The sequence below is a fragment of the Crocodylus siamensis genome, chromosome 4, assembly GCF_052110815.1.
Source record: "Crocodylus siamensis isolate JL-2025a chromosome 4, ASM5211081v1, whole genome shotgun sequence".
NCBI lineage: Eukaryota > Metazoa > Chordata > Crocodylia > Crocodylidae > Crocodylus > Crocodylus siamensis.
Genome location: NC_143398.1, coordinates 227,162,405 through 227,177,716, shown reverse-complemented (window position 1 = coordinate 227,177,716; position 15,312 = coordinate 227,162,405). Strand labels below are relative to the sequence as shown.

The 15,312-nt window shown below is 39.3% G+C and overlaps 1 protein-coding gene across 1 annotated transcript in view; it reads right to left on the bottom strand.

The window, feature by feature from the left end:
• LRP1B (LDL receptor related protein 1B) overlaps positions 1-15,312 on the bottom strand; it is a 1,602,836-nt gene that overhangs the window by 401,030 nt on the left and 1,186,494 nt on the right. The window contains exons 42-43 of the mRNA XM_090045827.1: positions 8,376-8,565; positions 4,908-5,112 (exon numbers count right to left, since the gene is read on the bottom strand). Of these exons, the coding sequence (XP_089901953.1) occupies positions 4,908-5,112; positions 8,376-8,565 (395 nt within the window). The remainder of the gene's footprint in view (positions 1-4,907; positions 5,113-8,375; positions 8,566-15,312) is intronic.

Here is a 15,312-nt window from a genome sequence, read left to right as displayed (position 1 = left end):
GCCGGGGAGGAGCTGGAGAGAGAAAGCGCTGGTGGGCAGCACACTAGAGCTGCTGAGGCTCCAGTGCGGAAGCGGGGAGGCACATCCTGTGCGGCTCCCGCATGCCGCACAAGGGAAACTTCTGAGCCCCCTGCAGGAGGCGGAGCAGGGGAAACCTTCCAGCACTCTGCAGAAGGCAAGCTAAGGGAAGCCATGGAGCTCCCTGGAGGGAGCAGGGCAAAGGAGGCATCTGAGCCCCCTGAAGGAGGCTGGGGTCAAGGAGGCAGCTCCACAGCTCTCTCCTCCCCAGAGGAATATTTCTTTTGGGGAAAAAAAAAAAGAAGGAAAAAGGGGAAATCAAACAGCCCAGAGAAGGCAGGCCGTGCTTTGAAGCCAGAGGTAGGAGAGCCATCGGCGTCCACACCGATGGGGTCCCCACCAGAAGCAAGCTGCGGGCAAACCCGCAGGGGCTGAAATCCCCACTCTACGAACATCACATCTGGTTGGCAAGTGGGCGGGGTGTAGGGAAGGCGGAGCCCCATGGAACATCATGCCAAACAATCGTGAGTACTGCCATTTGTCAGGAGGCCCTCCCAGGAAGATCTACACTGAACATCCTCTCTTGATAATTTAGCATCAAAGTCGTGGCAGTAGAGTTGAGGGGCAGGGCTACTCACCTGACTGGCTGTACAACACGTGAGGCCCCAGGTATCACACTGCTGTAAAGTTAATTGTTGTTAGTTCTTATCATTCATTATATGCCTATATTTATTGAAAACAGTGATCACTATATGGTGTCAGAAATGAGGAATGATAAAGAATTTTAAAGAATTTGTTTTACAAACTGAAGTAGTAGTTGGAATTGAGAGTGAGTACAGCCGCGCAGCTACATGGAAAGACAAGGCCCTCTGCAAGTGATCTTCCTACACGGTTTATAGTCTAAATAGAAGGACAGTTAGTCATAGAAGTCTGGCAACCTCCACCTGCCTCTCTAACTTTGGGCAATATAGAAGACAACTGGAGGTCTTTCAGAAAAAATGTCTGAGTAGTACCTGGCAGTCACAGAGGCAGAAAAGAAAAATGATAGTCAAATCTTTATCCATGAAAAGGCTGGGACTGAAAGACTACTGCTTTCGGTTCCAGCCCTCATTTTGGGAATCTTCAACTGGCTACCATGCATTGTGGTCATTGTTAGAAATCCCTTGATTCAAGGATGGTCTCTACCACTGCTTGTTCATGGGTTCTGAGGTTACTTAGCCCAATATGTGACCCACAGATCTGTCCACAGAAGTTCCAGGTCTCTCTTCAGAGGAAAGCAGGCTGTAACCTGGGATTCCTCTCCTTTTCCTTCCTTTGCTCTCTTTCTTGTTTTGAGGGGAAGAATCTTTACTTCAAAACGGGCCTCTGTTTGACTGAGGGGTTTTGGCACCACTGAAGTTGATGTCAGCATTTTTCTTAAGGTATGTCTTCCATGTGTCCTTGCAGCGTTTGTTGATCTCCATTAATCTTTGCTGCCAAAACAGAGCCAAGAAATGTGAGGAACTATATCAGAACCTGTATATGGCCTTTAGTGACCTCAGTAAGGTCTTTGATTCCATCAATTGCAAAGCACTGTGGAAAGTACTGGCCAGATTGGGATGTCCTAAAAGTATATCAAGTTCCTGAAACTTTTCCACAACCAGATGTTGATGACTGTTCTTTGTAGCAGATCAGAGACAGATCCTTTTGTCATCCAAACTGGGATCAAGCAAGGTTGTGTCATCACCCCAAATCTGTTCTCCTTTTTTTATATATATCATTCTCATTCTCATCAAAGACTGCCTTCCTACTAGAAATGACACTGAACACTGAATGGATGGAGGGTTCTTCAATCTGGGATGTTTTTGGTCAAAGATCAAAGTACTAAAAAAACCTAACCATAGACCTTTAATAAACTGACTGTTCCATCCTTGCACACACTGAGAAAAACCTTCAGACTACACTGGATCTTTTTAGAGAAGCCTATCAAACTTTGGGCCTCTCTTACCACATTGAGAAGACTTTACACTGTATCATCCTGCCCCAGGGCATGAATATAACTCCCCAAATTACCATTGAAAGAGCCTGGAGGTAATCAAACACTTCCCCCACCTCGGTAGCCACCTGTCTCATAAAGCAAACACTAATGAAGACATCCAGCACATGATCCAGCATGCAAGTGCCTCCTTTGGGAAACTGCTTTGGCTTTGGATCTCCAGAAAGATACCAACATCCAGGTGTACAATGTAGTCATCATCCCCACTCTTCTCAATGGACGTGAAATGTAGGTGACCAACCATTATCATTTCAAAAGTCTATAGAGATATCACCAATGATGCCTTCCAAATATCCTCCAAATCCAATAGGAAGATCACCATGCAAATGTCAGCATCCTTGATGAAGCCAGTTTTACCATCATTGAGTCAGTGATCCTCAAGCACCAACTTTGGTGGACTGGACTTTGGGTGTAGATACATGACTCTTGACTCCTGGTTTAGTAACAACCTAATATCTCATGGTGGTCATGGGAAATGCTACTAGGACACACTGAAGGCATACCTCAAGAAAACAGATGCCACCAATAAGAGCTTGGAGGAACTGGCTGCCAACTGACTCCAATTGCACTGTAACCTCAACCAAATGGCAACCCATTTTGAGGTAAACCACCTTGCCCTTGAAGTGAAGAAGCAAACAGAGGAAGGAGATGAAGAGAAATCCTAACTTATGGCCTACTCTTCCCTGTGAAAAGATCTGAAACTTCTGTGGCTTGAGGCTATGGCTGAAGGACTGGACTCTTAAGTCATCTCAAGACCCATCAGTGAGCCATGACTTAAGGGTCTTTGTGCCATATGTGATCAATCTTGAATTGAGGGATTGCCTATGAGAACAACACATTCTCCAAAACACAGACTGCTAAATGAAGTAATGCCCCCAACACACTATGCAAGGCCATTTTTGTGTGTGGATGTAGATTAACAGGCTTTCTGGACTTTTCCAACCTAAAAATAAAGTCTACTAATAAATAAAAAGTACATATACTGCAGTTAAGTTAATGCGACAATGAGAAAAAAATTGCCTTTTTGATCATTGTAATCAAAACTGTGAAGTACATGCAGTTGAAAAGTTAACACTTGTATTAATATAGGGTTTATGGATTTATTTTGGTGCAAGTGGAATATTCCCAGCCCCTCTACTCCTGGCTTTCAACAACACATTTTTCCTGACTTTTCCTGGGGAGTTTGTCAGAAGCAAATTCCCCACTGCTCAACAGACATCAAGTGGGACATAGCCTTGCCTCACCAAGAAATTCTTAACCTGACAACACATTTCCACTGGTACTACAACCAACAACAGCTCTACAAAACAAATCATTAGAATGCATGGTTCTGACACCTGCCTTTCCCAAAACATGATATACCTGATCCAATGTACCAAATGCTCTCATGGCAATATGCAGTTAAATTAAACTGCAACTATGTGGCAGAACGAATTCTTACAATAAAAAATATAAAGGACAGAGACAGACACACCATTAGAAGCACACTTCTTATGGAACAACCACTCCCTCTCTGACTTCAGTGTCCTCATACTAAGGCAAAGCCAACCCATGCCTTTAAAAAGCAAATTTGGGAATAAAAGTTAGCTGCTGGATGCTAATTGCGTTCTTACATGTGTTCTGGAGGGGGTGGAGTACTTTAAATAGAGCAGCTATGAGAGCTGCTCTAATTAAAGTACCCACAGTGCCTCATGTACCTGCATCCCTGCGCTTCAAAATGGTGGTGACTGGAAGCATGCTAATTAGCAGGCTCTAACAGATTCAATTAATCAAGCCTGGTCTAACATGCCATGATTACAGTACATTGGAGCAGCCTTACTACCATCTCGAGGCACCCTAAGAAGTAAGGACTTAGTGATATTGGCTTTACAGCATATTATAGTCTACCTGACCCCTGTATTCTTTCCACACATGAAAAGTGAGAATGACCCTGATGACTTTTTATAGGCCTTGATCTCCCAGGTTACTGATCTCCTAGTAATTAGCTTCTCTTTTGCTAATTCTGCATCTGCTAATCCTGGGACTTTCTCTCCCCTACCCCATCTGTCCTGTACTGTGCCGTGCCTGGTTTGTTCTAGTGAGACTTGACAAAGAATGTCTTGCATTTGAAAGCTTGTCTAACTCTATCCCAACTGCACAGTTGGCCCAATAAAAGTACTACCTCAAGAAAATCTTTATTTATTTTAAACATTACAAGACTTTTTAATGGAGGACTGTGTTGTGTTTTTATCATGACACATTTTTCATGACACATTTCCCATCTACCTTACCCAATATATTTTAAATGTCATTTTTTTCTCTTTCATGCTATTTTCTTTGAAAAATAATGAAGGATTTCAACAGGAGAAAAAGTCTTGGGATATATATTGTAATGTTTTCATGGGTACTGTGATCTTGTAAATGAGATAGTGATATATCCAACTATGTGCCTATATCAATGTAACATAAATATAATTTAAGTTTAACATTTTCTCCAGGCTAAGAAATTAAAGAAATATTTACATGCATTTTGATTAACTCTTCCCTTTCATTCTCTACCCCCATGTTTGTAAAAGAAAAAGAAAAGAAAAGACAATTGAAGGATTTTTTCCGTCAAATTTCTAAAAAATAAACCCCTAAATCTCAGGCACAGGGTATGTGTCTAATTACAAGCTGTAACTAAGATGAGTGACATAATAAGCATGTCACAATAAATGGAATACAGCCCTGTAGTATTTATTCATCCACAGGGAGGCATAGGAAAGCCTAATTTAGTCAATTTAAAGTTTTGTTTGCTTTAAAGGGAATTTTGAATGAGAGCATTGAGATATCTAATTCCTTCAATCAATATTGAGGGATTTTTGGTTTTACTTACATATCTCTGTGTTCCATCATATTCACACCTCTCTATTTTTCCGAGGCTGCCATCTGAAAAGTAGAGTTTCTCTGCCCTGTGGTCAATAGTAAGTCCATTTGGTGTGAGGATATCGGTGCTGATGATAACCTGTGCATTTTTTCCAGAGAGGGTAGATCTCATGATGCTGGGATTTTGCTCATTCCAATTAGTCCAAAACATTAAACTATTAAAAACAAAACAGCAACAGAAATAATTAAGTCAAGTTTGCTTGTGTTTTAATTATATTTATAAACTAAGAACTTGAAAAGGAGACTTCAAAGATAGTTATAATATGCACAGCAGTTCCAATTAATAATAATGAAGATGAATTGCTACAATGTATTGTGCTGCTCCCATGAGCATTGTGATTCTTTTGTTTTAGAACTGAATTCAAGTAGAACATTTTTCTCCAGATTATGAAAATAAATTATTTATAATAAAGGAAACAAACGTGACAATCAATAACTTATAAAGTACAATAGGTTTCTGGCTCATGCACAAACTTGGAGTTTTAGCCTTCCCACATTTTTTTATTTTGTGCGTGTGTTCCAATTACTAAGGCCGTTACACATTTTCTCTAATTTATGGTGAAATTACCTTGGTCAAGGCCCTTCTCATCATACTTAAGCCATTTGGTAGGGCTCTTAGAGTGGTGCTGTAGACAGATTTATTGCAGAGTTGATGTAATGAGCTTTCTTGTCTAGCCCCATACACATTTGTATCTGTACAACTTTAGGTGTGGGCCAAAAGAAGCCTCTGAGCATGAACAACTCTGAATCCAGCAATCCTAACTCGTACAAATGGTATGGAGTGGCCACATTCGCTATTGTGACCCTTGGGCTAGCAAAACTACTATGAAATCAATGGGGAGCTGAATTTAAGTTCTGTGCTATAACTTAATTTAGGAAAGGTAGATTTTGCTCATCCACAGCAAGTCTGTTTACTTTATGTAGAGTCTGTTTACTTTATGTAGATAGCACATATTTTACTACAATAAACTATGACTCTGAATACATACAGAGTTACTTCAGAGTAACTAAGTTGTATATGGAAAAAAACTTCTCAGCTACCTCACTTCAATAATTCAATGAGAGATATTCAATTAACATAAACCAAAATAGATTGGGAGGGAAAGTCTTCTTTCCCACCAAAACTAGCAGGAAGGTGGAAAGAAATTCAGACCTTCCTCCCTTACAGCAATCAGAGTTGTATTGAGGGTGATTCAAACTTATAAGGGGCTTGTTAACAAAAGGCTGAGGCAACAGGTGGATATTCTAGCCATCCTAACAGGATACCCAGAACTCCTTATAACTTCTACTTGCCCCTGAGTCTCACTTGAATCCCTTTATCTTTTCATACAGGTCCCTAGCCTATATGCATTTATACATACACACTTAATTTAAAAATACTTTCATTTATAGATGAAAGACATATCTTTATATAAAAAAACCTTTATCAAAAACACTATTTAGGTTTAAAAAAATAGAACTTTCGGAAATTCTTTTAAAAATTAAAACAAAGTTCAGTCCCTGAAACTATATTTAGTTATCTGCATGATTTAGATTAGATATTAGGAAGAACTACTTCACTGTAAGGGTGGCCAGAGCCTGGAATAGGCTTCCCAGAGAGATGGTGCTCTCACCTTCCCTGGAAATCTTCAAGAGGAGACTGGACAGGCACCTGGCTGGGGTCTTATGGCCCCTCCCACCCCCAGTTCTCCTTCCTGCCCATGGCAGGAGGTCAGACTAGATGATCTGTCTAGGTCCCTTCTGACTCATTGATTCTATGATTCTATGATTTTTAAGTGCTGAGCAGCAAGTTTCCTCTGAAGTAAATGGCACCTGGACAGTAGGCCTGTGCGAAGCAGCTAGTATTCACTGCAGATTTAGATTCGGCTGATTTGGAGGACAATGATTCAATTTGGTGATTTGAATCACTGGCCTCAGTTGATTCAGCTGAATCTGATTTGGAGATTCGACCACCACCAAATTGGTCAAATCTCTGAATCAAACAGGCCCCAACCCCCTGCTCGCTCTCCCAGCCCCTTTAATGGCTGCCCCACCTGGCCCCAGTGTCCCAGCGCTTTAAAAAAGAAAAGGCCCCACATTCATTGGCTCCTGCCAGGCAGGGGGCAATTCCCGCTGCCCCCCACTGCCCTGTGCTGTGTGGGGTGTTCTTCTATGGACCTCCATCCCCTGCCTGCATTCGTATAGTCAACTGATGGGAACACACTAATTTGGAACATGATATAAGAAGCTCGGGGAATGAAAGCAGTGTAAAAGAATCTATAAATGAAACAAAAATAAAACCAAAAGGCATCCATCTGAATTGGATGCCTTCATAGGCAAGTTCATTTTCGAAAAGAATCCAGGCTGATTCAAGTTGTCTCCCATGACAGCTGATCCAACAAGAGATAATGCAAAGCTCTCCACACCTACATAATGACCTAGTCCTAGACAAAAAGGCTGTGTAAAGCTTTGGGTGCTGATTAGCTTTGGAGGAGATGTGGCCCAATTCGGCAGCCAAATCTCCAAATCTAAATCAAATCAGGCAATGAATAAAAAGGTCCAAATCAATTCAATGCCGTCCAAATCAATTTGGGAAAGATTCAGAGAGCTTCAGAGATTTGGGCAGTCCCCATTTGTCGCTGCAGGGAGCTGGACCTGGGCTCTGTGCCAGTAATTGGTGGGGGGGCTAGAGGAGGGAACCATGGAGGGGCCCCCACCAGGCCCATCCCCTTCCTGCTCCCCTAGCCCCCCTGAGTACCCCCCAACACCCACCTACTCTCCCAGAACCCCCCATGGCTGCCACACCTGGCCCCAGCTCCCGGTTCTTTAAAAAAAAAAAGTCCTGCACTCATTGGCTGCTGCAGCAGCTGTTGCAACCTCTGGGAGCTTGTGGCAGAACCCCCTATGCAGCGTGGGGGGCAGCAGAGATTGCCCCCCTGCCCGGCAGGAGCCAGTGAGTGTGGAGCTTTAAAAAAAATAAATAAAAGTCAGCATGCTGGGGCTTGGTGGGGTAGCCATTGACAGGCCTGGAAGAGTGGAGGGGGGGGTTGTCGGGAGTGCTTAGGGGGGCTGGGGGAGCAGGCAGGGAATGTTGGCCTGGCAGGGGTCCCCCCATGGTCCCCTCCCCCTTCTTTCAGCAACCACCCCACCTCCTACTTACCGGCATGGAGCCTGGGTTCAGCTCCCTGTGGTGGCAAGCAGGGACTTCCCTAATTACTGAATCTTTGGATCTTTCTCCAAATCAACTTGAAGGGTTCAAATCAATTTTGACCTTTTTATTGGTCTCCTTATTTGATTTGATTTGGATATTTGGCCACCAAATCAGGCCAAATCTCCTCCAAATTGAATCAGCACCCAAAGCTTCATGCAGTCCTACTGGACAGTGCAAGGCACTTTGGAAAAATTTTAGTCAATAGTAACTGTAGATGCAAATACATACTTCTGGCATTCATCCAGAGCTAATACATGTGGATGATCGTCTTCAGACATTGTTATTACTGCCTCTCTGTTGAAAGCTCCTCGTTGTTTCTGGTCAACTGTATGTCTTGTGATAGATGATGTGGTAGAGCTGGTCCAATACAGAGTGTCCCAAGCTCTATGATAGGCAAGTCCTTCTACAGAGCCTACATCTGACAAAGAAAATTACATAGAAAGCAAATTGATTACTCATAGCAAAGTGTATTTCTCCTTTTCCCTCCCCTTCCCACCTCCAACCCAAAATAGATACTTGCAGGGAAGAAAACCCAACTTATTCAGACATTTTAGCATACTAAGGACACAATTCTGTTGCATGTAGTGGGCAATCAAAATGCATCTCATCATCAACTCTGAAATGCTTGACTAAAGGGTGGAAAAGTTCTTTGGGCAGATGTGATATCTTTTATTAGTCCAACTGACTAGTTGAAAAAATTTTTTTGCAAGCTAAGTGGTAAAGGGTAAGAGCTATTCTCTCAAACTACCCATCCTGGCACATAAGTGTCCCTGTTACAAGAATAGGATCACTGTCCAGAGATATACAGTTATGTCTCTACTCTGATAAGCAGGATGCTTATGCACCGGGAGGTGGTAACAGAACAGCTCAGTTGGGCAATAAAATTCTGCCTCTGATTTCCCATTTTCTCTTTATGACCTTATTTTCAGTGGTGTTATCCACTTACGTTTCCCACTAAATAAATAAAATTAAATAAAATGTTAAGCAACAATTACTAACTACTGTTAATTGCACATGATACAGAACACCTGTCAATTGTTAACTCCCTCAACAAGTCAATACACTACTGCCAGGTAATATATTTAAAACAGCAAAGTTTTATCCAACCAGGAAATAATATAGTTGCAATTACAGACTTTTACAGAATGTAGAATGTTGGGTCACTGTTTTTGTCAATTACACTTATTAGGTAACAATATTTGAGTACATATGTTCTAAATTCAGATTTTCATTTGCATTATGTGGATCAATGAGTTCTTTCTTAGTGCTGATCAGGTTCACTCTTTTTTGGTATTTAAACATGTTTAAAAAAACCCTTCAGCATTAAATACATCTTGTTTAATAAGCCACTGTACCATGCTCTTTCATCCTACATGAAAAATGAGAGACAGAAACAAAAGCAAATGAAATTAATAGCCAGCTAAAGCACACCTTTAATGCTGTCAAGAAAAGATAAATTGCCGACTACTGATTCCAATATATAAAAGTGACACCATGAGAAACAGGAGTAATTATTTTCTACTTTCCTGTTTTCCTATGACTAAGGCAACATAGCCAATGCTCTGATCTCTTTACTTATTTAGCATTTAACACAACAAGCAATTTTAAGTCATCAGTTAGGTATACCTGAATACATTTCTAGATTTTGTCTTCAATGATGTATTTTATAATATATATATAGTATTTATTATTGTGAGTGTTACTGCTTACATTGAATTTCTGAGGAGTATATTTTCATCTAACAAGTAGCATTTAGAAAATAGATATTTACTTTATATATTCTACCACTATTTCATAATCACAAACCAAGAAAAGAAAACACAAATGTAAAACAAAAGGTTAATTCTTCTATGAATTGACCGATTCTAATAACATTTGGAGATCTTATTCTGGCTAAACTTTCATATCATGTTGGCAAAGAAACTGAATCACTGTTGAGGAAATATATGAAAAGTATTTGTATATATTTTAGCGAATATATACAAAAAGACATAGGAAAAATCCAGATTGAGTCCAAACCTGGACTCCCCCTGAACTGGCAGGAAGCAACCTCCTATGGCTCAAAGCCCCCTGAGTTAAGGGGCTCCCAGCCACAGGGGTACCCCACACACCCCTCGGGGTGAAGATAATAGCAGCCATGATTTCCCAAGCTTGTGCATTTGTGAAACCACCCCCAGGCCCTGGAGATCAAGGCAGCCATGATCCCCAGGGGTAAGGGGTTTCATGCATACACAAGCCCTAGGGAATACAGCAATCATGATCCCCTGAGCCAGAGGTTTCCCACACCCTGGAGCCCTGGGGATCATAGCTGCCTGGATCCCTAGGGCCCAGGGGTTTAACACTAGATATGGTTTCACTCTTGCATTTGAAAGCCATATCAGCACCCACATGGAAGACCCTGGTACACATGCATACTAAAGCTTGATAGAAACCAGCTATAAAGTTACTATACATTTTTGTGGTCTAATGTTATAGGTGGTTGGAGCTTTCTATCATGTGATAAGTACTTTGCATGTGTAGTTGGTCTTAAAGCAAATGCCCAGTTAACCATTTAGGCTAATGTATGGTCTCAAGTTCCTAAAAGAGGATAAACTAGACTATTATCTTATCTTACAATTTTTCCTTTCCCCCCGCCCCAATTTCTGCATTTTCCAGATGTCTTGTATGCTCTAAAGGAAGTCAAGGTTATGGAAATCAAAAGGCTTTTAAGGGTCACGATTGTTTTGCCATACTGGTCTTGCTATTTGGCAACCCACTAAAATTTTTTTTTCAAAGATGTAGGAAACATATGTAAAATACATTGAGACCATTATATGACAAAGGTTTCAAAAGTTAGTGAAGCCATTACTGAAAAAAGAGAATATTAGCAGGTATGAAATCTTTCATTATTAATAACTTCTCCACAAAGACTCCTTGGTAAAAAAAAACAAACAACATATGATAGGAAAGAAGGGAAAGAGTTATAGGTTAAATATAAGAGAACATCCCTAAGCTCAGCCCTCAAGGAACCCCTAGGAGATTGACTACTCAGTACAGCATCTTCCTTCTAAAAGAGGCATCTGCATCTGGAAGTTCAAACTTCAAGTTCAAAAGAAGTACTGAGGACTATACAAGACTTGCATAATTCTGTCCTTGAAGAATGGACTTTCATGCCTTTGATTCCTGTGTTTTCTGAGGTGTTGTATTTTCTGCTCTAACGCCACAAATATATTTGGCAAGTGAAACTGTAAAAGACTGTTTATCCCACTTTCCCCTTTGGTTAAAAAAAAAATCCAAATAATTATAGAGATGGATGATAATGGACTTTACGTGCCCCCCACCCCCGCCCCTGCACTGCTTAGATCAATATTGTATGATCTTCTGAAAATTATGCTCTTCTGTTTAAATTGAAAGATTTTAGATACAGGAACAAACCTTTCAAAATGCTGTCTTTCCTTGAAGGTAAACCACATAAGATAATCTAGGATGCTGGCTACTCATTATCTCTCCAATGAGTTAAAATCAATTTGTATTAGTACCTTCTAGTCCTTTCAGATCTACTGAATTAGAACTGAAGGAATGAATAGAAAATATAGTGGTACTTTCTGATCACCACCTGCCAAGAGTGATTTATGACCAGAGGTTTCTGAAAAGAGATTTTATACTTTTCATTAAAAAAGTATGAAAGAGATGCAGGGCTTAATTGAGATTTGCTGCAAATCATAATTTTTAGTTAGATGGACAACTCGAGAAATCTAATCGTTATGATGTATTGTTTAAGTCCCGTCACCTCTGACCCTTTGTAATGTCATTTGTTTAAGCATAAGAGACTGGAGAATTTAAAACAAATTATTTGTGCAATGAAAACGTCAAGATGGAATGGATTTTGTTGCAGCCACTGCACTAACCATCGGTGCCTGCACTGAGAAGAAAGTGTTTTCTTGAAAGATGATATATGTGACTTGAAATTCCCAAGAACTATTGTATTTAAAGCTAATAAAGAGATAAGTGCTGATCTGGAGAAAAAGGAGGGGATTGCAGTTAAGACACTGTATTTCAGCTGAGGACATGTAGATTCCAATGGTTACTTTTAAGAAGGTTTGCTCAGGTTCTGGCACAAGCCTAGCCATGGAACTCAGCAACAGCTAATTTACTCTCCTTGTTAGAAGCCTATGGGGCGAAGTAAATGACATTTGGGCTTTTCATATTAGTGACCTAGGCAAAACATATCATGAAGCAGGGTAAATTAGCCTATGTAGAGCTTGGTGCTGCCATGGTTAATCTGCTTCTGGTACCTGAAGTAACTAAAGATGGTTCTGGTATTTCAACAGTAGATTGCTGTCTTCAGCATAGAAATATTCTAAATTTAGTTTCATCTCAGATGTCCTAAGTGGTCTCAGGCAAATTATTTAGGGTCTACAAAGACAAACACATGCTATCCAGTTAAAAGGCTAGAGAGGAAGGTATGCTTACAATATATTAGTTGATTTATGACAATTATTGCACGTGTCTGTTCTGTCTTGCATTAAGTGAAAGCTAAATCGGCGTTTACCCCAAGTAAAATACTCGGTAAACTACTGTGGTTTGTCTTTCATTTACAACTGGATATTGCAGACAAACTAGCAGTGGGGATCATCTGACACAGTCAATCCCAACCCTATTTTAACTCATTTCAACATCTATCCGCATTCTTAACTTCTCTTTATCCCAATGCATCTCAGTCTCCCTCAGTGGTGAAAGAGGGATTTGGGGATGGACGATACTGCGGTTTTCACATTTCAGAATAGGATATACTATCTGACACTGTTCAGACATGTGCCCATCAATCCAAACAAATCAATGAACTCTTGATTAGAACAAAATGTTATTTTAAGGTATACACCATTCTGAAATTAAGTTTTTAAGGATCAAATCCTCCCATCTCCTAAAGTTTCTTATCAGGTCAATTGGGAATACTAAGGGAAACCCTCCAGAAGTTACCAGTATAGAGGACACAGATTAACTTTATGCCACAGCAAATACAAATGACCATTAAGTTGTGCATAACCACTATTAGACCGGACAGTATACCAAACAAAAATGCTAAGGTAGCCTTTGCTTTGTGGAATGACTAAAAGATGGCTTTAACTGTGTTTCAGACCGAGGCCTATGGATTTTGACATAAAAGACATAATTTAATAAACACATTCATGAATGTTTGATCAGCATTTATAATTTAATTTAGTATAAATATTTATACAATATACATTAGCCAATTAAAAGAAAGATTCCTGGAAATCTATGCTGCAGTGTCTACTATGGGATTCATAATCTGAAAAAAGTTAATGTAGATAGCTGCCTACTTATTTTAACGAAGGGAAAAAAAACCCTAAGGTGACAAAACCTTAGTTGAGAGAAGATCTAATGGGAAAAAGGAAAGAAATGATAATGATTTCATATTTTACATAGAGGACAGAAAATAATGAATCTAAACTATGAGAAAGATTAGACTAAAATACTGTTAGAGGACTACAAACAGACAAAGATGGAGGAAGAGGAGGGGTCCCTCTGCAACATGTACAGCCCCCAGGAAACCATAGACTCTTCTTTGAACATAATCTGCAATCAGTTTGGGAATATGTTTTTCAGCTGACAAACCTGCAGGAATTAGCAACTGAGGATAACAATCTTAAGCGTAGAAGCTTTTCTAAGAATACCTTTAATCTTTTACCAGCCAAAGAGCTGATCTACCAAAATGTTCCATTGACACGTTTTCAGGTAAGAATTATGTTTGCAAAAGCACCACACAGGGAGGGAGCTAAATAATGATCTTATGTCTCTGTCAGTAATAATCAAGCACCTGCACCTGGAGGAATCCAATATGTTTGACTTAAGGAGAAGAAATAAACATAATTAGAATATATAAATTGCCTTTGCTTTTGACTAATACCAAGCACATGCAGTATGAGCAGTACAAAAAAAATGATAATATTGATGCTGAATAACTTCTCTTATTTGTCATTATAAACCTTTTTTTCAACAACTTCTTATCCATGAAATACCTCTCATGACAAACTTAAGGCATTCACACTGTTCAAAAGTTCAATCTATTAAGTACAAGCCCCATAAATAAGTTTTAAGTTAGTCACATGAGATTGTGTGAATACATGAGAAGTAAATTAAGTGCTGACAAACAGTGGTTGTATAAAATGCAAGGTATTAACTTTGTATTTGATTAGTACTTAGCATTAACTGGATAACAAATATTATTACTTTAAAATAATCCATGTTAATTGGATTTTGTTGATAGGCATTTTTAAAATGGTACTATTATTTCACAATTAGGATATGGACATCAGCCATAAATTTCCTGTAAAGCATTTATTTTAGTGTTAGACCTGACTACATTGTTTTAAACACTGATATAGCAAATCTCACATGGTAATAGAGATAGGGTCCTGCTTATCTAGTCTGAAGCCTTTTGGTGTTGTATATACTAAAACCAATAACTTGAACTTCATATGGGAAATTATAGGCCATTAAGATAGATCACAAAACACTTGTGTTCCAATGATCAGCCATTATCATACTGTAATGAAACCACTACTTTAAAATATTAATTTACCATAACTTTTAGGATTATTCTAAAGCATGACACATTTGCTTTTGAATGACATTTGTTATCAGTTATTCACTCACTCTGAAATATGTAAAAATTTATCTGGTAGTTTCATTCAACAATAAAAAAGAGGTACTCAAACCCAAAGTCTTTTAATAAGATGAAAATGAGTGATTTTGTTGTTTACTATGGGTTTCATGCATTCATACTATCGTATAATATTCTGAATTAGTAAAGCATACAGAAACTGGAAATGAAAAGAAACACATTTGTTTTACTGACACATTGAATTAAAACATTGATGGCATTAGATGCCTACAGCACTGATTAAATTTATTCTACCCATGAAGCAACAGTTTATGATTTTCACATGAATAGCACACTTAAACGAAAGGAACATTAATACAATATGATATTAATATACAAATGCTCACATTATTCACCTGCTGCTGACATTCTGAATTAAATCAGTAATGGGGTGTATAACTGATTAAATATCTACACAACAGAAAGCAACAGCTTATGATTTACAAAGGCAATGGTAGAGTGATCACATCATTACATTGCCAAATGCCATCTATCACTTTT